The sequence below is a fragment of the Peromyscus maniculatus genome, chromosome 19 (genome assembly GCF_049852395.1).
Source record: "Peromyscus maniculatus bairdii isolate BWxNUB_F1_BW_parent chromosome 19, HU_Pman_BW_mat_3.1, whole genome shotgun sequence".
NCBI classification, from domain to species: domain Eukaryota; kingdom Metazoa; phylum Chordata; class Mammalia; order Rodentia; family Cricetidae; genus Peromyscus; species Peromyscus maniculatus.
Genome location: NC_134870.1, coordinates 30,403,549 through 30,426,327, shown reverse-complemented (window position 1 = coordinate 30,426,327; position 22,779 = coordinate 30,403,549). Strand labels below are relative to the sequence as shown.

At 48.2% G+C, this 22,779-nt stretch overlaps 1 protein-coding gene across 5 annotated transcripts in view; it reads right to left on the bottom strand.

Annotated features, from left to right (window-relative positions):
* The window catches only part of LOC107401216 (uncharacterized), a 385,225-nt gene that overhangs the window by 296,129 nt on the left and 66,317 nt on the right, over nucleotides 1-22,779 (bottom strand). For all 5 annotated transcript variants that reach the window (XR_013046060.1, XM_076555095.1, XM_076555096.1 and 2 more), the window contains one exon: nucleotides 1,303-1,389. Coding sequence is in view for 2 of the 5 variants with exons in the window: in XM_076555096.1 (XP_076411211.1) it covers nucleotides 1,303-1,333 (31 nt within the window). In the remaining 3 variants the exon portion in view is untranslated. The remainder of the gene's footprint in view (nucleotides 1-1,302; nucleotides 1,390-22,779) is intronic.

The following is a 22,779-nucleotide window of genomic DNA, read 5'->3' as shown; positions in this document are numbered from 1 at the left end:
CTTCCTCCCGTTCCTCCTGAGCTACCACTTATGCATCTGCTAGCACTTAACAACAGGAGACTTAATTAAAAGAAAGAAAAGAGAGAGAGAGAGAGCTAGAAGGCGGAGGGAGACAGTGACTAGGAAATGGAATTGTATCTCCAATCCGTAGTAAACTCTTCCTTTCCTCGTTGACTCCTTTAATCTACCCTAATTCCTTCCAGCTGCTGGGCTGTCCTTCCCATAGAAATAACAAAAAGGAACAGTTACGAAGCACTGTCTTTGGGGCCCTTCACATCCATACCTCTCAACAATCCTATGTACAGATGTGACTTAACCACTTCTGACGGTGATGAGAAACACCCCGCAATCAAAAAGGGAGGTTACGAATATTCCCAAACCAGCCAGTCCGTGGTGGCACACACCTTTAATCTCAGCACTCAGGAGGCAGAGGCAGGTGGATCTCTCGTGTTCAAGGCTAGCCCACTCTATAGAGCGAGTTCGAAGTTTTTGGTTGCTCAAAAACCAAACCAAACCAACAAACAAAAAATCTTGCCCAAGATCACACAGCTTGTGGCTGGTAAAGCCAGGAGTCAAAAAGGCATCTGTACCTCCAAAGCCCATGGTCTTAACCACCTGAAGGAATCAGCCTCCCTTCCCATGGGCCTGAAATTGGACTTTTCTAGGATGTACCCTGGGTTAGAAACCATGGGAATGAAACCCCTGTCTACAACAGTCTCTGACTCTTAGTGGACACTGCATCTTGCCTCCCTGGACTCCAGTTTCTGTGCACTCTACCTCTAAAAAGGTATTTGAAGATAAAAACCAGACCAGAAAGGTGAAAGTGACACATTTTAGGAAAACACTACAAAAATCCGCAAGGATCCATTTTTTGAGACATCTGAAACAAATTCATACAGTAGTCTTTCCCGTCAGGTGTGTCTTCTTAATTTCTATGGTGCTTTTTAAATTACAGAAACAAAGCAAGCTCATAACAAATAGCAAAACCTTCTCATTTGGGACAGGAAGAGATGGCTCAGCGGTTAAGAGCACAGGCTGCTCTTGCAGAGGACCCAGGTTCAATTCCCAGCAACCACATGGCAGCTCACTGTTCCAGGGGAGATCTGACCCCTTCACACAGACATACATACAGGCAAAACACCAATGCACATAAAATAAATCTTAAAAACAAACCAAAAACACAACTCATTTTGCTCAACATTGCATTTATTTATGTATCTCCACATTGATCTGCCCAGAGCCATCTGTCTCTTAAACTAACACAAGTAACTGCATTATATGCATGGATTGAGATCTACTTACCCAGTTTCCTGTCGAAGAACATTTGGCTCATGACTCTTTGATGTTGTAATGGCCGTGGACTATGTGAAATCGCTAAAGGCAGCCAGCCTAGGAGGAAAAAGTGAAAATACTTGTCACTTGTGTATCTGGTCAGGGGTTAATTTCCAAAACACGTAAGGAACTTCTACAATGCGACAACAACGACGACGACGAAAATAACAACAAAAAGTAACAGTCCAACTTAAAAGCAGACATTTCTCTAATGGAGACACACCAAGAGCCAAGAGCTACATGAAAAAATGTTTGTTAGGTGGGTGTCGTGGCCCACACCTACAACGCTGGCGCTTGGGAGGTGGAGGGAAGAGGATCCCAAATTTGAGACCAGTTTGGGCTACACGTAGAGACTCTATTAGGATGAGGAGGTGGGAAAGAAGAAAAGGGGGGAGGGGAGAGAAAGAGGAGGAAGAGAAGAGGCAGGCAGGAGCAACAGCAGCAGAAGCCACTGCCTTACCAGAACCTATCAGCACAGCTATTTTTTTTTTTTTGAGCTGAGGATCGAACCCAGGGCCTTGCGCTTGTTAGGCAAGCACTCTACCACTGAGCTAAATTCCCAACCTCAGCATAGCTACTATAAAGGAATAGAAAGCAGCAAGTTGGCAACTTCCCAGCAGTTAGGGAGCTGGGAAACTGCATTGCTGGTGAGATGATAGCAGCCACCGTGGAAAATGGCATGGCAATGCACAACCCTTAAAGCTAGACTACCTGTCTACCCAACAAGCCCGCTGCTGGGTATAAATCCAAGAGCACTGGAAGTGGGACCTGGGCCTGGCAAGATGGCTCAACAGGAAAAGACACTTGCTTTTGCAAGCCTGACCTGAGTTTGATCCTTGGAAGCCATGTAAATAAAGACGGAAGGCGAGAACCAACTCCACAAATTTGTACTCTGAACTCCACACATGCACTGTGGCGCGCGCACACACACACACACACACACACCACCCTACATCACATACAGATACACAATAAATAAATAATCTCAGAGAGACAGTAAAAGCACATCATATTTTCAGCACTATTTGTCATAGTAAAAACGTAGAGAACCACACACCTGCACCTACAATCCCAGCACTCAGGAGGGTAGAGGCAGGATCAGGAGTTCAAGGTCAGCCTGAGCTCCATAAGACAAGTCTCACAAAATCAAAATTAAAGAGATCTGGGGACAACCTAAATATTTATTTAGGAATGAACTGATTCTTCTGGATACACTATACAGATAAAACAGAACTTTATTCAACCTCACACTTTTAATCCCAGCATTTAGGAGACAGAGGTAGTCAGAGCTCTGATCTACATTATCTGCATATCAAGTTCCAGACCAGCTGAGGAAAAAAAGAGACAATGGCCAGGCGGTGGTGGCATATGACTTTAATCCCAGGCAGAGTCAGGCGGCAAAGTGAGATCCAGGACAGGCACCAAAACTACACAGAGAAACCCTGTCTAAAAAAAAAAAAAAAAAAAAAAAAAAAAAAAAAAAAAAAAAAGGAGAAGGGAAGGCAGGCAGGCAGATAAGAAAGCAAAAAGAAAGTCAGGCATAGCAGTGTACACCTGTAATCCCAGCACCAGGGAGACAGCAGCAAGAGTTTGAGGCTAGCCTGGGCTACACAGGAAGATCCTGTCTCAAAAACAAAGAAATTAAAAAGAAAATCTCTAATCTCTAGCTAACAGTACATATGATGACTATTGTTAAGTCCACTTGACAGAAGTGGAATCACTAGGAGACCAGGCTCTGGGCATGCCTGTGGGGGGCTCTGAGGTGGGACAATCCACTCACTCTGGATGGTGCCATTTCCTGGCTGGAATCCTGTACAGTGTGGAGATGGAAAGCCGAGCGAAGTACCCGTTCTTTCTCTCCTGCCTGACTATGGATGCAATGGGACCAGGCATTTCAAGCTGTGAGCCAAAATAAACCACTTCTCCCCTGAAGTTCTTTTGTCGGGTATTTTTGAAAGCAGCAGGAAAAGTCACTACAATAGCATTTGTCCCAGTAACCTAGAAAGTATCTGAGTTACAGCTGTTGGTGTTATTACTGAAATAGAACATACGTTCAGCTTAACAAAAGAGCCAATTCATATAATGTCATAAATAATAAAAGCTGTTGCCAGGCGGTGGTGAGGCACACCTTTCTTTAATCCCAGCGCTCTGAGTTCAAGACCAGCCTGGTCTACAGAGCGAGCGAGTTCCAGGACAGCTAGAGTTGTACAGAGAAACCCTGTCTCGAAAAACCAAAACAAACAAACAAATTAAAAGAAGACGAAAGAGGCCGGGCGGTGGTGGCGCACGCCTTTAATCCCAGCACTCGGGAGGCAGAGGCAGGTGGATCTCTGTGAGTTCGAGGCCAGCCTGGGCTACCAAGTGAGCTCCAGGAAAGGCACAAAGCTACACAAGAGAAACCCTGTCTCGAAAAACAAAAAGAAGACGAAAGAGGAAGAAGAGCTGTGAGGGTAGCTCAGAGCCAACGTTATTAGTCACTTGTCTTGCTGCGGCTAGAAACTAGCCGACAAAGACAACTGAAGAAATGGAGGCGTGCGGAGCTGGAGAGATGATGGCTCAGCAGTTAAGAGCACAGGATGCTTTTCCAGAGGACTCAGGTTCAATTCCCAGCACCCACATGGCAGCTCACAGATGTCTATAACTTCTCTTCAAGGAGATCTGATTCCCCCATACAGACACACATGCAGGCAAAACATCTATGTACATAAAATAAATAATTTTTTTTTTTAAGAAAGGAAAGAAAAAGCAACAGAAGGCTGGACTGGAGAGATGGCTCAGAGGTTGAGAGCACTGACTGCTTTCCAGAGGACCCAGGTTCAATGCCCAGTGCCCACATGGCAGCTCACAGCTGTCTGTAACTCTAAGATCTGACACCTCGCACGGACATACATGCAGGCAAAACACCAATGCACATAAAATAAAAAGAAAAAAAAAGAAATGGAGCATTTATTTTGGACCACAGTGCAAGGGTACAGTCCATAATGTCAGGATGTCAAGGAGGCAGGAGCTTGAAGCAGCTGGTCCCATCAGATCTGAGGTCAGGAAGCAGAGGGATACCGGTGTGCAGCAGGCCTTCTCCTTTTTATTCAGTCCTGGACCTTCATTTAGGGTGTCTCCTTGAACCTCAAAAAACCTAATCTAGAGACTCCCTCCCAGACATGCCCAGGTTGCTTCCACAGTGACTCTAAAGCCCATCAAGTTAACAATCAAGATTAAGGGCCACAGCTAGCAGGCTCTGGGTTCAAGTCTCAGCATCCCATAGGGGAGAAAAATCCACAGAGTAGGCATCTCCTGCCCTTGAGGAATGGCTATTTCTGTGAGCAAACACATTCATAAACGCGTTATCCATCATGCTTTCATGTTAAGAACTACAGTGAGACTCACAAGACCACCTTACTCTGAAGGGCAGGCCCTGACAAGAAATACCCGAGCACAGACTAAGAAGGAATGGGCCAGGATGAGAAGCTGCCAGAACGGAAAGGGCAACCTAGGCACGGTAACAAAATCTCCAGAAGTTTCATCTCATAGAACACATCCAGGGGGCTCTAGGAATTCATAGAGCTCAATACAGGAGTAGGGATGGTGACATGGCTCAGTGAATTACATCAGTTGCTACCAAACCTGATGATCGAGGTCAATCTCCAGGACTCACGTGGTGAGAGACCCAACTGTTCCAAGTTGTCTTCTGACCTCCACATGCATGCAATGGCACACAGAGACAGACAGACAGAGACAGAGAAATACAGAGAGCGAGAAACAGAGACAGACAGAGAGAGAAAAACAGAAATGGACAGAGAAAGAAAGAGGGAGAGAGAGAGAGAATATCCAACAGGGATGTACCCGAAAGAGTGTGGAAAAAGGCTGGAATGTGTCTGCTAAACATCCTGCCTTGAAGATGAAGTACAGAAACAGAGACTGCGTGTTCTCATAGAAAGCGTCTTGGCTGCCCCTGCGTGTGCATTCAGCCATCTATAAATGGTCACTCGTGTTACCTCTGGGCCTCAGGTTTAGGAACAGAGCTGCTGTGTGTGAGCAGACACGCAACCTGCTTCCTCACTTTCTTTCCTTTTAGGCATATATTCAGCAATGGAATGGCTATAGACTATAAGAGATGGATGCTAAGTCCTTATAGAAACTGCTTTCCAAAGTGGTCGCACCAATACGAGATGGCAGGAAAAGGAGAACGTGCGAAAGTGCCTGATACGCGTGTGTGAAGATGTCAAGGAACACTCTTTTATGCTTATGTAAAAACTGAAAAGCAAAAAGGTGGTTGAGTCGTTCTACATTCTTGTCAGTACTGCATCAAGATCAATACCTTCTCCCTTGTCAACACTAGTAAAATCGGTCTCTTCAATTTCTGTGCATTTTTTTTTTTTTAGTTTATTCATTTTTATTTTATGGACACTGGTGTTTTGCCATGGTTGTCAGGTCCCCTGGAACTGGAGTTACAGACAGATGTCAGCTGTCGTGTAGGTGGTGGGAATACAACCGGGGTCCTCTGTAAGCACAGCCAGTGCCCTTAGCCTCAGAGCTCTCCCTGCTGTGGAATAATGTGTTGCTCTCATTGTTAATAAAAGCTGGCCAATAGCTAAGCAGGATTTTGGGGGCAGAAAGCATGCTGGGAAGAAGGGCGGAGTCAGAAGAGTTGCCAGGAGACACAGAGGGAACAAGACATGCTGGAGGAAAGGTAAAGCCATAAGCCACGTGGCAGAATATAGATTAATAGGAATGGGTTAATTTAAATTTTACGAGCTAGTTAGTAATAAGCCTGAATTATCAGCCAAGCATTTATAATTAATATTTAAGTCTCTTTGCGGTTATTGGGAGCAACTGCCGAGACATAGAAAAACTCCACCTACATTTCTCCTGCCCCCACTTATAATAACATTTAAAAACAAAACAAAACAACGACAAAACCAATGGAAATCCTTACATGAAAAACAGCCAGGCGGTGGCAGCGCACATCTTTAATCCCAGCACTTGGGAGGTAGAGGCAGGCAGATCTCTGAGTTCAAGACCAGCCTGATCTACAGAGCAAGTTCCAGGATAGCCAGTGCTACACAGAGAAACTGTCTTGAAAAGCCAAAAGAGAAAGAGAGGGAGAGGGAGAGGGGGAGAGGGGGAGAGGGGGAGAGGGGGAGAGGGGGAGAGAGGGAGAGAGGGAGAGAGAGAGAGAGAGAGAGAGAGAGAGAGAGAGAGAGAGAGAGAGAGAGAGAGATTTAGCTAGGCAGAATCCGCCTAATCTTTCTCCCTACCAATGATGAGGTTATAAGCACACACTTGCCTAGCTTATACATGGATATGTGGGGGGCCCAAAATAGCTTGACCACACAGCTGCCATGACAGGCTTAGAGGCCCAGACACAGCTTCTGTGACAGGCTTACTGGCAGGCAACACCCAGACCCAGTAAAAGCCATAAGCTGACCCCACCCAGGGAGGGCCTACATCTAAGGAGAAGTACCTGATATCCCAAACAGTCCAATTATTAGATAAGATGGCTAGATGTCCCTGTGTCTAGCACACACCTATTTTTGTTTTACAGATACCCCTAGACAAATATCAGCCAATCAGGGTCTTGAACCCTGGAAATCCCCTCACCCCAACCTCTGCTACGATAAAACCTCTACCCCGCCTAGGCTCAGAACTCTCTGCTCTCACTGCTGCATTGGACAGAAAATAAAGGTTCTTTGCTTTTACATATAGGATTTGGTCTCTGTGGTGGTCTTTTGAGGGTCCCCGTGATCTGGGCGTAACAGGTACTGGTGCCGACTTAAACTTGGGCACTTAGGCTTGCCTAGCCTTCAGAGCAAGTGTGCACATCATACAGCACACACACACACTGGAACACACGAGCTGCTACTGAGAAAAACTAATGAGGATCTGTCTAAGTGGAGAGGCATACCACTCACATTTAAAGGTAGCTGTGTGTGTTATAGTATATGTGTGCTATTGTATATGTGTGTTATTGTGTGTGTGTCATTGTGTATGTGTTATTGTACAGCTCAGGCTAGTCTTACTCAGCTAAAATGGTCTTGAACTCCTTATCTTCCAGTCTCTATTTGTCTAGTGCTGGGATTACAGGTGTGTACTACCAGACCTGACTTAAAGTTTTGTTGTTTTATGGTTTGGTTTATTGTTGTTGTTGATCATTATCTCCTCTGCCTCCTCCTCTTCCTCCTTCAGTGCTAGAGGTTGAACGCATGGTCTTGCCAAGTTAGACAAGTTAGATCTTTATTCCTCCATACCTTTTTTGCTGTTGTTTGTTTTTGAGACAGGGTTTCTCTGTGTAGCTCTGGCTGTCCTGGAACTCGCTCAGGCTGGCCAGGAACTCACAGAAATACACCTGCCTCTGCCTCCTAAGTGCTAGGGTTAAAAGGTATACCTTACTATGCCCAGTAAAGAATTGTTCATTATTTTTAGATTTAATATATCAAGAACTCTCTCAGGGCTAGACAGATGACTCAGCAGTTAAGAGAGCACTGGCTGCCAGAAGGATCTCTGTGAGTTCGAAGCCAGCCTGGTCTACAGAGCAAGATCCAGAACAGAGAAACCTTTTCTCAAAACAAAAAAAAAAAAAAAGAAGAAAAGAAAAAAGAAAAAAGGAAAGAAAGAAAGAAAAGAAAAGAAAAAAGAGCACTGGCTGCTCTTCCAGAGGTCCTGAGTTCAATTCCCAGCAACCACGTGGTAGCTCACAACCACCTCTAGTGGGGTCTGATGCCCTCTTCTGGCATAAAATCATACATACAGATAGAGTGTGTTTGTGTGTGTGTGTGTGTGTGTGTGTGTGTGTGTGTTTTAGGGCCTCAGCATGTATGAGGTTCTGGCTTTAATCTCCAGCACTTCAAAAATAAGTGTTTAACATTTCCTGTGTGATGGGTACTACTTTAAGATGTTCATAGTGGATGGGTATTTTACCTGCATGTATGTCTGTATACCACATGCATTTACTGCCTCAGAAACCAGAAAAGGGCATCAGAGCCCCTGGAACTGTTTTTTTTTTTTTAATTAGATTTATTCATTTTATTTTATGTGTATTTTGCCCACATGTATGTGTGACTGTGTACTACATGTGTGCTTGGTGCCCATGGAGATCAGAAGAGAGCATTGGATCCCCTGAAACCGAAATTATAATTGGTTGTGAACCACCATGTAGACAATGGGACTCCAACCCAGGTCCTCTGCAAGAGCAATAAGTGCTCATAGCCACTGAGCTATCTCTCCAGTCCTGGGCACTATTATAAATGCCAGGAGTTTATCGGTGAAGAGGGAAAGAATTCCAGGTGTGGTACTTGGTAGCACACACCTCTCTCTCAGCCTTGGGAGACAGGGGCCAGATGGAAGGAAGCCTGAGCTACTCAGGGAAATCCTGTCTCAAAGAAGAAAGTGTTGGTGAGATGCCTCAGTAGGTAAGAACATTTATATTGCAAGACTGGAGACCTGAGTTCAAATCTCTATGACCCATGTAAAAGTTAGTCATGGCTCTCTGTGCTCATAACACCAGCATCTTCTGGGGCAGAAACAGGCAGATCCTGGGAGCTCCCTGCAGGCTTGCCTAAAAGGCAAGCTCAGGTTCAGGGAGAAACCCAGCCTCAAGGTAGTAAGGCAGAAAACAATGGAAGACACTACTACACACAGATACTATCACACAGACAAGGAAGAGGAGGAGGAAGAGCAAGAATTCCTGCTCATCCAGAGCTCACCTTTAAAGGCAAGATAAACAAGGCAAACACTGGTGTGTGCCCTGGCGATAAGTACAAGGGAAGAAGAATGTCGGGGAGAGCATCGGATGGCCTGGGGAAAGGAAGTAAAAACGTAGGTGGGGATGCTCCAACAAGACCTGATAAGGAAGTGGAAGAGATGCTGGCTGAGATGGGGCGGGGGCGGGGCAGAGGGGAATAACAAATTCTTTGAGGTCTGACTGTGGGGTGGAGCTCCCGGGAGAGCCCAAAGAGCACAGAGAACGAATTCCTTAAAGTAGCAGCCAGGAGTGCTCTAGGAACGGGAGAGCAGAAACGTCAGCGGGGTGGGGCTCAGTGCGAGAGAGCTTTGTGTGAGGATGTGGAAGCCCTGGGTTCTGATGAGTCTGAGTGCACCCGAAAGGGGGGTGGGGGGTTGGGGGGTGGGGGACACACGGGAGAAGGAGGAAGAGAGAACAAGAGAGTGAGTAAGAGAGAGAGGAGATGAGGTCAAGAGGTAGTCCAAGTAGAGCCTTGAGGAAGGGAAGGAAGGAAGGAGGGAGTGTGAGGGTGTGTGTGTGTGTGTGTGTGTGAAGGCCAGCCATCAACCTCTGGATTGCTCTCCACCTTATTTTTTGAAACAAGGTCTCTCATGGAATCTGAAGCTCACGCACATCTGGCCAGCAAGGCCCCAGGATCTTCCTGGTCTCCCCAGCTCTGGGATTACAGGCATGACATGCCGTGCCTGGCATTTTTATGTGGGGAGCTGTGACTCCAAACTCAGACCTTTATGCTCAGCAGCCAACACTAATACCAGCTGAGCCAGCCACCACCACTACGGAAAGACTCTGAGCAGAGGGGTAGCATTTCAGAAGCTGAACGGGGCAGGGTCGGGCACAGGCGCAATGCGAACTGAGATAATACAGGCGAGACATAATGGTCGGTGAGATCAAGATGGCAACGAGAGGCATACGATGTGGACGGATTCCACACTGGTTTGCTGGTGGCACTGAATAGGAAGGGATTGGAAGACAAGGGTCAAGAAAGACTCCCAGGTCTGAGCCGGAAGCATCTGGTAGGATAGTTACCTCCCGAGTCTGAGAAAGAACGAATCAGACCTCACTAAGTTTGAGATGTCGGGGCTGAAATGGCGAAGCCGTGAGGGGGGGTGGGCACGGTGCGGAGCCACCGAAGCCGGAGATGTGGGGTTGGGGAGGTGGCCTTTCAAGCTATAAGACGGGGATCGTCAAGGGAATGAGAGAAGAGACACTTCAGCATGGACGGTCAGAAAGAAGACACAAAGGAGAGCTGGGAGGCTGCAGGAGGAGAGGGGACCGACGAAGTGAGCTCTGGGAGCCAAGTGAAGAAGTAACCGGCCATGCTGATAGGTCAAATAAAGTGAGCCTGGGAAGTGGCTCTTGGGTTTGGTAAGGCCAGCTGAAGGGCTGGCAGCCGCTGGACTCTTTATTTAGGGAGGTGTGAGGAGGGACGGGGACAGCTCCTCTCTCCCAGGGTCTCTGGGCTTCTGCTCAGGGCTTGCTTTTTCCATGTGTGGATCCCTCTGCCTAGAAGACTCCCTCCACCCCTCTTAACTGATCGCCACACACTCTAATCCTGGTCTTAGGAAACCTTCCCATTCAGGCCACCTCCTCACAAGGTGGGCTCACACTTCCAGGGGCCTGCTCGCTTCCCAGAAGAGGCCCTTGGTACTCCCCGCTTGGGTCTGTATGTGGGCACAGACAGCATCTTTGTCTGTCTGTGGACCTTGCTTGGGGCGTGGGGTGGGGGCAGAACCTGTGTCCTTTTAGCTGTGGGTACAGCACCTGGCATGTGGCCTGGGGTGGAACAGGCACACAGAAAACAAGGAAGAGGCTGGGAAAAGGAACACTCGGGCCCTGGTGTGAGGGGACCCGAGTCTGGGGGCCAGGGATGAGATCCCAAGAGGAGACAGGGGACACTGAGGTAAAGAAACAAGTCCTCACTGTGAGGAGGGAGGGAAAGACGGCTGAGATGCACCTGACGACCTGCAATCCTGCAATCCTGCCCGTTTAGACTGTTGCTTCCAGCAAAGCACGGGTGGACTTTGTGATCAGAGACTGGGAAAGCCACGTGGCCAGGGCGGCAGAACAGCAAATGTCTGGCTCTCGTGCTGGTCTGGGGGAGGCAGGGGACGTCATCTAAAGCTCATTTTAAAAAGCGAAAGGGTCGCCGGGCGGTGGTGGCGCACGCCTTTAATCCCAGCACTCGGGAGGCAGAGCCAGGCGGATCTCTGTGAGTTCGAGGCCAGCCTGGGCTACCAAGTGAGCTCCAGGAAAGGTGCAAAGCTACGCAGAGAAACCCTGTCTCGAAAAACCAAAAAAAAAAAAAAAAAAAGCGAAAGGGTCATAGAGAGAACGGTGACCCTCAAAAGAAGACTCCGAAGCCGATTTGTAGTAGCTGGTGTCTGGAGCCAGCTCCTTCCCACCCCAGACTCCTTATCTCAGGCCCCTCCCTCCTGTCATTTATTCCCTTCAAAGCACTGATCATCAAAGTTGGCTGTTTGTAAAATTCTTTTCTGCTTATCATCTGCCCTCCCCATAGCAATTTCAGTCCCCTGAGGTCAGGAACTTTGTCCTTACGTCACACCCCTCTCTGGCAGAGGGCCCAAATGCTTATCAGGAAAGTGTCCAGATACCTGCCATTTCACGGGATGCGGTCCTCAATTTCAGCGTCGTCTGCCATAGTGTTTAAACCTTAAAGCATTGCAAGTTTTTCTTGCAAGTTTCTGCAGTGCTGGGATTCACACCCAGGGGGCTCCTGTATACTCAGGAAGCACTTGACCACTGAACCACAGCCACAGCCTGGAACGAAGCCTGGAACACAGTGTTTGAACTGGAAGTGTGAGTCAATGTGTGTGTGTGTGTTGGGGGGGTGGGGGGAGACGCTCTTCTCAAAAGATCTGGGAAACATTCTGTTCCAAGTCTCTCTCTTCTAGCATTTGCTGGAAATCCTCATCCTTAACATACCCTGGCTCACAGCTCCAACCTCAGCCTCCTTCACATAATACTCATATGCCTAGTCATCTTATCTTCATGTAAGGACCCCTGCCATGAGGACTAGTCTACTCTTGTATGACAATGCGCCCAATTAAGGGTCTATTCAGAGGCTCCGAAGTTCAGACTTCCTATCCTCAGCTGGAGAGATGGCTCTTCTAGAGGACCCAACTTCAATTCCCACCATCATCCACATCAAGCAGTTACCACATGTAACTCCAGCCCCAGAGGACACAATGCCTCTGGCCTCTGCAGGCACCTGCTCTCACACACACATACCCACACACAAACACACACATCTACACATAATTAAAACATACTAAAAATATTTTAAAAACCTGTATATCCCTTGCAGGGGTTACAATTCAGCCTATAACTACCATCCCCCAAGGAACTGGCTGTAGCCTATGTATGACCTACTTGGCTCACTTAGCACACTACGCTGGAATTTACTTGTTTGCGTATCGATTTATTTTGAAGCAGAGTCCCACTATGCAGGCCCTGCAGGCCCGGAACTCAGAGATTCACCTGCCTCTGCTTCCCCAAAGCTGAGTTGAAAGGTGTCTACCACTGTGATGAAAAGTGCTAAGATTAGCCCGGCGGCGGTGGCGCCCGCCTTTAATCCCAGCCCTCGGGAGGCAGAGGCAGGATCTCCGTGAGTTTGAGGCCAGCCTGGTCTACAAAGTGTGTTCCAGGAAAGGCGCAAAGCTACACAGGGAAACCCTGTCTCGAAAATGAAAAAGTGCTAAGATTACTTTTAAATTCTCTCCCATTTTAACAGGAATGACAAAGGCATGTGTCAATTCAACTGCACAGTTACCGGGAAAATTCCTTGACTAGTGATGTGGGTCATTTGGTCATGGGAAGAAGAACAAGCAAGGCAGGGTGGACTAGCCCAAGGCTTCCCGACACCAGTGCATGCCAAGCCCTGGCAGAGCCATGACAACGCCAACTCCGGTTCTGTGAGTTGAGGCCAGACCTTGGATTCTGCATTTCTTTTTTCATTTTGTTTTGGGTTTTTGTTTTGTTTTGTTTGAGACAGTTTCTATGTGTAGTCTTGGCTGTCCTGGAACTCACTCTGTAGACCATGTTGGCCTCGAACTCACAGAGATCCGCCTGCCTCTGCCTCCTGAGTGCTGGGATTAAAGGCGTGGGCCACCAGTGCCTGGCAGATTCTGCATTTCCAACATGCTCCAGGGGCCTGAAGCTGGTGCTAGGCCTTGACCTACCCTTCAGGGTCATGTCAGTGACACCTTTGTGTCATACAGGGTGGAGTGGCGCTCACAGAATAAATTGCAAAGACCTACTTTAAAGAACGGGGCAGCGGCGGGTGCACGCCTTTAATCCCAGCACCCAAGAGGCAGAGGCCATGGATCTCTGTACATTTGAGGCCAGCCTGATCTACAGAGTGAGTTCCAGGACAGCCAGGGCTACACAGAGAAACCCTATCTTGAGGAAAACAAACAGGACAGCCGAATTGCTATGTTCTTCCTTTGAAAAGCCCCTCTGTCAGGCCTGTCTGACCATCACACATCACCTACAAGTTCCTATCTATTGCCCACCTGTTTGTTTAGGGAGGGAAGCTGCTCACTCCCGCATACCAGAAGTCTCTGCTGAGGCCTCGGCTTTGTGGAGTTAAGGAAGGACAGGCCTAAGGAGGAAGCCGATTAATCCTCCCTCCTCCCTCTCCTGCTGACCCAAGGGGTTTCCTGTAAGGAAATGCATTCTCTCTGCATGCCTCAGAGGGCAGGAGGGGACAGGGCCCTGCACGTAATGAGGCTGGAGGTAGGGATGCCATTTAGCAACCTTGGCTTCTGGTGCTCCTTCTAATTAATCATCTCCAAGTCGTGACCATCCCAGGCACAGCCCCAGACCTTGAGGTCAGCTCTCCACCAAAGGCAACCAAAGGATTGAGCAAGTGAACGTTTGCTTCCAGCTGCTCTTGAGGCCCATGCAAGAAAGTCCAAAGACGCTATCACATACCTAGGCACATACATGTACAGGGTCATCCAAGAATGACATGGAATTTCTGAAGTGGGTGACAGGAGGCCACCACAGCCCTACGTCCCCACACTTTCTGCACACACGGCCCTTGAAAACCTGGCCACAGCCACTTCAGAGACACTGGTTACTTACTTAAAGGAACATTGGACTGGGGGATATGCTCAGTGGTAGGGTGATTCCACACAGTATGCTTGAGTTCCTGAGTTCAATCTCCAGTAATACACACACACACACACACACACACACACACACACACACACACACACACACCTGCCTTGCTCCAGTTGCTCTGTGGCAAGGGGAGCACACTGTCGGTTTTCTTTAACAGGAGGCTGGGACGGCAGCTACAGCTCTGAAGGGAAGTGAATGGGCAGGCAGCAAGAGGGGCAGGGCTGGCCAGAAAGAGACAAAAACGGCTGAGGGGCAAGAGACAAACCTTCTCCACTGAGAACTTGGGAGAAATGTGATCTGCCAGATCGTCCCTACGCACGGGGCTTTTTCTCTTGGCCTTGGCAACCAGCCACGAGGCACAGAACTGGGAGGATGAGACAAGCTCCAGAAGCTGGTGAGGATGAGCTCCAGGGGCTCCTGCTGCACCCATGCACATGAGGGACCCCAGTGAACGCAGAGCCCAGGGGCTGGAAGCTGGACAATGAACGACAGACACAGCTGGAGGAGAGCTGGGAAGAGGCACCTAAGACGACCGACGGGGTGGAAGATTTATGGAGAGCATGGCCCAGTCCCACCCCCACCCCCGGGGGTGGGGCGGGGGCCAGCCGGCCGGGCCAACACAGGACACAGCAGATGGCCTCTGCGCTGACCTAATTCTCCTCTACTGAATGAAGAGTTGGGCTAAATGCCTAGCCCCTGAGGTCTGACTCCTGCCGGCTCCAGAGATGGAGGAGGACAACGTCGATGCACAGCCTGTGCACGCCTTGATTCACACAAATGCACACATTTACATGCAGAGCCTCAGCCTAGAAGAAGCGTGTGGGGTTCACAGAGGTGGCCTTGGAAGCCCAGGGCTGGTGCGTCCCAGCTGGGAAACCTACAATAGCTGTGTGAATGAGCAAGTGACTGTTTCTTCTTTTCCCTGCTGGCTGGGGAGAGAACGCAGGGTCTTACACATGCTAGGCAAAGTAGGCAACTGTTAGGCTGCTGAGCTGGGCTACACCAGCTCTGAGAGGATGACTTAACCTCTGAAGACCTCAGGCTTCCCCTGCTGAACTGTGTTGAGGGGATCTAGCGAACCACCTCCACTTACAGCCTCCTGTACATAAACAAAAACAAAACAAAACCCAAAACACTCCATTTATTAATTGTGATGTTTTAAGTATTTACTTAAAAAAGTTTCTAGCAGATGCCTTCAAACCCAGCACTTAGGAAGCAGACAAAAGCAGATCTCTGTGAGCTCCAAGCCAGCTTGGTCTTTATAGCAAGTTCCAGAACAGCCAGGGCCATATAGTGAGACCCTTTCTCAAAATAAAACAAAAAAGTTGGTCAGCTAAAGACCCTGACATTAACCCACACACATATGAACACCTGATTTTTGACAAAGAAGCCAAAACTATACAATGGAAAAAAGAAAGTATCTTCAACAAATGGTGCTGGCATAACTGGATCTCAATATGTAAAAGATTACAAATAGATCCATATCTGTCACCATGCACAAAACTCAAGTCCAAGGGGATCAAAGACCTCAACATAATTCCAGATACACTGAACTTAATAGAAGAGAAAGTAGGAAGTACTCTTGAACGCATTGGCACAGGATACCACTTCCTAAATATAACACCAGCAGCACAGACACTGAGCACAATAATTAATAAACAGGACCTCTTGAAACTGAGAAGCTTTTGTAGGGCAAAAGACACGGTCAATAAGACAAAAAGAGCCTACAGAATGGGAAAAGACCTTCACCAACCCCACATCTGACAGAGGATTGATCTCCAAAGTATATAAAGAACTTAAGAAACTAGACATCAAAATACTGAACAACCCAATTAAAAAATAGGCTAAAGAGCTAAACAGAGAATTCTCAAAAAAAGAATCACAAATGGCTGAAAGACATTTAAAGAAATGCTCAGCATTCTTAATCATCAGAGAAATGCAAATCAAAACAACTCTGAGATACCACCTTACACCTATCAGAATAATCAAAAACACTAATGACAATCTATGTTGGAGAGGATGCAGAGCAAAGGGAACACTCCTCCACTGTTGGTGTGAATGCAAACTTGTACAACCACTGTGGAAATCAGTATGGCGGTTTCTCAGAAAATTGGGAATCAATCTACCCCAAGACCCAGCTATACCACTCTTGGGCATATACCCAAGGAATGCTGATTCATACCATACCACAAGGACACATGCTCAACTATGTTCATAGCAGCACTATTCGTAACTAGCCAGAACCTAGAAACAACCTAGATGCCCATCAACTGAAGAATGGATTAAGGAAATGTGGTATGTATACACAATGGAGTACTACTCAGCAGAGAAAAACAATGACAGCATGAAATTTGCAGGCAAATGGATGGAACTAGAAAATATCATCCTGAGTGGGTAACCCAAACCCAGAAGGACAAACATGGTATGTACTCACTCATAAGTGGATTCTAGATATAAAATAAAGAATAATCAGACTGCAACCCACAGAACCAGGGAGGCTACATAGCAGGGGGGACCCTAGGATGACTGTGGCTTATAATAAGTTTTGATTTTACTCAATTACTGGACAAGCTTCAGTGAAACATTTCACTGTTAGGATAAGGATATGTACTATATCAAGCTGATAATAGAAAAATAAATTAATTAATTGAAAAAAAAAGTTGGTCAGTTGTGGCACACGCCTTTAATCCCAACACTCAGGAGGCAGAGGCAGGTGGATCTCTGTGAGTTTGAGGCCAGCCTGGTCTACAGAGCAAGATCCAGGATAGGCTCCAAAGTTACACAGAGACACCCTGTCTCGAAAAATCAAAAACAAGGGCTAGCAATGTAACTCTGTGGTAGAGTATCTGCCCATCATGGGCCAAGACCTGCATTTGTGCTGGGCTCATGTGCAAGCACACAAAAGACATAGATAGCTTCTAGAAACTCTCTGGAGAAAACAGGTAGAGAGAATCTACCATTGATAGAGGACAACAGTGGATCCTACCTTCATCTACGAGAGAGAGTCTGAGCTCTGCGAACGTCTTAAAGCAACTTGCTGTGCCTCCCTTCAATGCACAGCTCCCCAAAACAATGCACAGTGTACCCACACAGGTCACTGATGTGCCAGATGTATATATTCCTAACCATGCACAGAAGTCCACGTTCAAAAGCACGTCACTTGGAGATGGACGTATTACCAAAGAGAAGAGGATGTAAGTGCAGGTAACAATCAAGTCATGGAACAACGTGTCCTGGCCAGGACAGCAGAGGGCACAAAGACCTTTCTGTGGATTCCCCACGCTAAGGTTCCTATGCATGTTCCACAGCACGGACTGGTGCCTTCCTTCCCAGAATGGCTGCCTTCCCACTCCCGCCTGCCACCTCCTTCGACGGCGGCGGCATGGGCTGTTAAAACACCTTAGGTTTAAGCACATGACAAGCCACACAAGCCTGGGGAGAGGCCAGGCATCCTGCTGCTCACCTTCCTCTTGGCTTACCCAACAGTCACCAGGGCCGTGTGGTTGCACATGGCCCAAAGCAATCCCCTCACTCCATGGGCAGGGCCCTGGGCAGGCTGCCGCTGGAGAGCTGCCCCTGCTCCTTCGGGCCATGTTACATGGAAATGAACACCAGCCTGTTCAGGGGCTTGCCCGGCACATTACGGAGAGGAAGCTATAAAAGCTGCCAACATGGGTTGCTTTAAGTATTTCCCTCCTCAGACACACAGGGAGTGAAGTACGGCCTGCTACCCGCCACCCAAAGGCTCTCTGTGTCCTGCCCGTGTTTATTGACATCCCAGACTCCTGGCTGTCCTAACTCCACCAAAGTGATTCTCCCTCCTCACCCTTCCAAGTAGCCCCTGATCCAACCAGCTGCCCATAACGTGCTCCCAGACCGTATGGCCCACTGTCTTCTCAAAGTCTGGCCCGGAAACCCTATAAAAAGCTTTTCATTGACGCTCAGGTTTATGTGGAGCAGCTCAAAAGCCTTCTTTTCATGTCTCACACAGCTCCCATCTGAAGACATTTAAGTGCCACCCTCTACGCTTCATGTAGAACAGGGGAGCTGGGAGGGGGTCTGAGGGACAGCCCCTTGGACTCGGAGGGACTCTACAGGGCAGGCAGAGATGCAAGGTGACCCTAAGAGACCAAACGAGCCCAAGAACGCCCAGAGCCTTGGCAGCAGACTGCACTGCGGAGCCTCCCCCAAGCAGCTGGAGGCCATGGGGAGTACACGTTTTTCTTAGTTGAAAGGTTGGAAGCAAGACCCTTACCATCCTGGCTAACAGTCGGGCTCAGCAAGTTCCTGGTGGTGCGTTATCCTTGAAGTACAAGACAGGTTGGAAACCTGTTTCTTCATCCATAAAACCGGGGAAAGATCTCAGAGAGGGGGTGGCTACTGCAATGAGCTGAGGAGATGTTTCCCGTCATGACTGGACATAGAAACCCCCATCCCAATGGATAACACTCATTACTACTAAGATAAGCCACATGCTAGCCCATTCTGGGCTCTGAGAATAAAGCAGAATGGCGTTTCTTTCAGACCCAAAGAATTCTCAGGGTGATAGTAAAACAGACATGTATATTTAACATAGTTGAAGTCATTGCTACAAGGACTGTGCATGCATATGATCCGGATCAACACAGAAGATCGAAAGGCTACTTGGTGGTGGTGCACACCTTTAATTAATCCCAGCACTCGGGAGGCAGAGGCAGGCAGGTCCCTGTGAGTTCGAGGACAGCCTGGTCTACAGAGTGAGATCCAGGAAAGGTGCAAAGCTACACAGAGAAACCCTGTCTCGAAAGAAAAAAAAAAGAAAAGAAAAGAAAGACAGACAGACAGGAAGGAAGGGCTATACAGAGAAACTCTGTCTCCAAAAACAAACGAACAAAAGGCCCTATGTGATCTCATAGCTTTCACCCTGCCCTCTTCTCTCACCTACCCTTTGACCCCAGTCATGTGATGGGATCTGGCCCCCAACACTCCTATGAGTGACAGGCTCTCTTTACTGGGGCCTCTGTTCACATTCACTCCCCGAGAAAGGCCTTCCTGACCACCCAAGGACTTCTCTGTCCCCCACCACTCGGCATGACTGCTCTTCACTCCAACATGATAGCCCAATCTCCTTGATTACGTGTTTCCCATCTATCTTCCCAATAGAAAGGGACCTCTGTGATGGTGAGAAGCTTGTTTGTGCGTAACTCTGACCTATGCGTCTAACAGTGCCTGAGTCTAGGGCTGTAGGTCAGTGACTGTGTGCTCACCTAGAAGGTAGGAGATCCCTCAGTTTAATCCCCAGAAAAACCCAAATCAAAGCAGTGCCTGAGTCAACAAAGAATGAGTCAGTTAGAATGTGGACACACGCCAGGCCAAGGCGGTGGTGGCGCATGCCTTTAATCCCAGCACTCGGAGGCAGAGGCAGGCGGATCTCTGTGAGTTCGAGGCCAACCTGGTCTACAGAGCAAGTTACAGGACAGGCACCAAAACCACACAGAGAAATCCTGTCTGGAAAAACCAAAAAAAAAAAAAAAAAAAAAAAAAAAGAAGGGAACAAGACCTATCTATTACCTATCCTGTGTGCCCCAACCCTGCCCATACGAACTGCCTCTGCCTCCTTGCTCACCCAGGGAAGAGCAGAACAGAAAGCATGGGCTCTGGAACCAGACAGGCCTGGGCAACGCTCCTTGCCTTGTTATATGCTTAGACAGATGCTTACAGTCTGGGAGCTGCGACTCCATCTGCACAGCAGGACAAAGGTTCCTACCTCAGAGGCAAGAGGAGAACCAAGATCCCTGCTTGCTGGGCACCTCAAATACTGCACAGCTCCGGAGTGGCAACCCCAGACTCAGACCAGCGCAGTTGGCCCGGCATTTCATCCACTGACCACTAGGCTCCAACTCCTGTCTCTGAGTCACAGGATACCTGCCCTCAGAAGACAGAACATGGGAGTGCACCAGCACAGCCCCACAGACAGCGTGCCCCCCCCCCCACACACACACACGGGGTTGGGGAGGTTAGAAGAGGACGGAGAGGGTGATAGTGACACCGTGTCTCAGAGATAAAGAGAAGGGGTGGGGAGAGAGGATGTTAAGCATTGACAGCTACGCCTGGCACACAAGAAATAACTCAAAAACACTAGTAAAGGCCTTCATCCAATCTCATGGCCAAGGGAACAGATAACCAGAGAGACAGCCTGCCAGCCTGCCCAGAACCTTAAGCTGGAGGTGCCTCTTCAGGTATCTGAACCCAGCCTGCCTGATACCAGTCCATCTTCCTTCCCTGCTGACATTTCACTACATACATTTCAGCTCATGACCCGTGTTGAGAATTTGAGAGATTTGATATACTAGACAACTATAACATACCCTTGTGGTTACCAAATTCCAGTTCTATTCACTATTTGTGAGCTATTTTTTTTCCCCACCTACTGGTTAATTACATTTTACGTGTGTGTGTGTGTGTGTGTGTGTGTAGGCACACTGTCTGTGGGGCTGTGCTGGTGCGCACTCACACTCTTATGGAGACCAGAGGCAACATCAGGTCTTCATCTATGGCCGTCCATCTTACTTTTTTGAGGCAGGGCTTCTCATGGGACCTGGAGTGTCACACACTGTCTAGAACGGCCAGCCACTGAGCCCCCAGAATCCCTGGTCTCCACTCTCCCAGTGCTGGGATGACAGACACAGGGCCGGGCTCCTCACTCAGTGCCTCACGCAGCAAGCAGTTCACCCACCGCTCGATCTCCCCAGCCCTTGGTTTACTGACCAGACCCTGCACCTTTCAATCCAATTCTTACCAAATATCAGGAGTCCTAGTTTCCCATCTTTCTCCCACCCTCCTGCCATACTGTTTCTGGGAAGTAACAGCACATCATCCAGATGCTTATCAAAACCTTCCAGGCTGCTGGGCAGTGGTGGCACACACCTTTAATCCCAGCACTCGCAAGGCAGAGGCAGGTGGATCTCTGAGTTCGAGGCCAGCCTGGTCTCCAAAGAGAGTTCCAGGAAAGGCGCAAAGCTACACAAAGAAACCCTGTCTCGAAAAAAAAACAAAACAAAACAAAAAAAAAAAAAAAAAAAAAAAAAGAACTAAAATAAAACCTTCCAGGAAGACCTTTAGACCTGAGGACCTAGTAGGCTGCAGCTGGACACCTTGCTATAAATGGGAAAGGGCTTAGCACCACAGCAGGCTGGAATCCCTCTTGTCAACCTCACATAACTTAGGAGAAGAAAAAGTCTGTTTGTCTAATGGTTTGGGAAGTTCCCCTCCAGGACTCCATGCCAGGGCCCTCTGAAGAAGCAGCGCCTTGTGGAGCTCCCCCCACCAGGTAAATCGGGAATCTTGAGGAACAGACATCTCCACATATTGGGAAAAGAGTGTGTAGCCTCCCTAAGGAAGCTTCAGAGAACCAGCGAAGGTCAGGGTCAAAGGGCAGCTTGTGGGAGTTAGACCTCTCCTCCCGCCACGAGGGTCCCGAGGACTGAACCGGAGTCACCAGGCCCGGCAGCAGGTGGCTGTACATGCTTGAGCCATTTTGCCAGCCCTCGTTTTTCCTCTTAGATGTCTCATTTACCACCTTAAACAAACATCTGCACATACCCCCAGTGCTCTAGGACCGGTCTCAGGCAGTAAAACTTTCTCATCATTTCCCTAGAGCCTTTTGCCATTTCAATCACCTAGCTGCCCCCTGTTTTATTCCCAAACAATAGTGGGAATGCACAGTGGGGCAAACCGTTCATCCCCGGAACCAGGAAGCAGAGAGAGGAAGGGACCTGCTGCACTAAGCTTCTTTAAAGACAAATCCCAGGGACCTAAAAATGACTCCCAAAGCTCTGTGTCCCAGAGGCCCTAGCACCTCCTAACTGTGCCAAATTGTGAAAAAAAAAACACATTTTTCAACTAAAAAAAAAAAAAGTGAGATAGCTTCTCCTATATAGCAGTTAGCAAGGTCCCAAAACTCCAGTAACGCCCAGGAGTACCTCACACACCTTCACACACCAGTAGCAGGAGAGCAAATCAGAACTAGTTCTCCGCTGTTTGGTGGCAAACTCCTGCAATGCCAGCGCATCAGACTCAGAGCAAAGATCACTGCAAGTTCAAGGCCACTTCCGTACACGGAAAAGTCCAACGCCAGGCAGGGACACATAGCGAGACCCTATGGCAACCAATGGATCAATCAAACGAAAAGAAGACTTCTCTTCTCCAGCCAGTGTTGGCGTATCAATACAAAAACTCTTGTTTATTTTTTATCTACTTATTTATTTATTTTCATTTTTCAAGATAGGGTTTCTCTGTGTAACCGTCCTGGCTGTGCTAGAACTCGCTTTGTAGACCAGGCTGGCCTCGAATTCACAGCGCTCCACCTGCCTCTACCTCCTGAGTGCTGGGATTAAAGGCATACACCACCACTGCCCAGCTATAAAACCTTTTAAATGGACCTCCCAGTGATGAGGGGGTAGCTCAGTGGAAGTGCCCTTGCTAGCATGCAAAGCCCTGGAGCCAATCTTCAGCACCACAGACAATTGCAAAATAAATAACAGACATCCCATTTGACCCAGTAATCCCACATCTAAAGCTTTTTT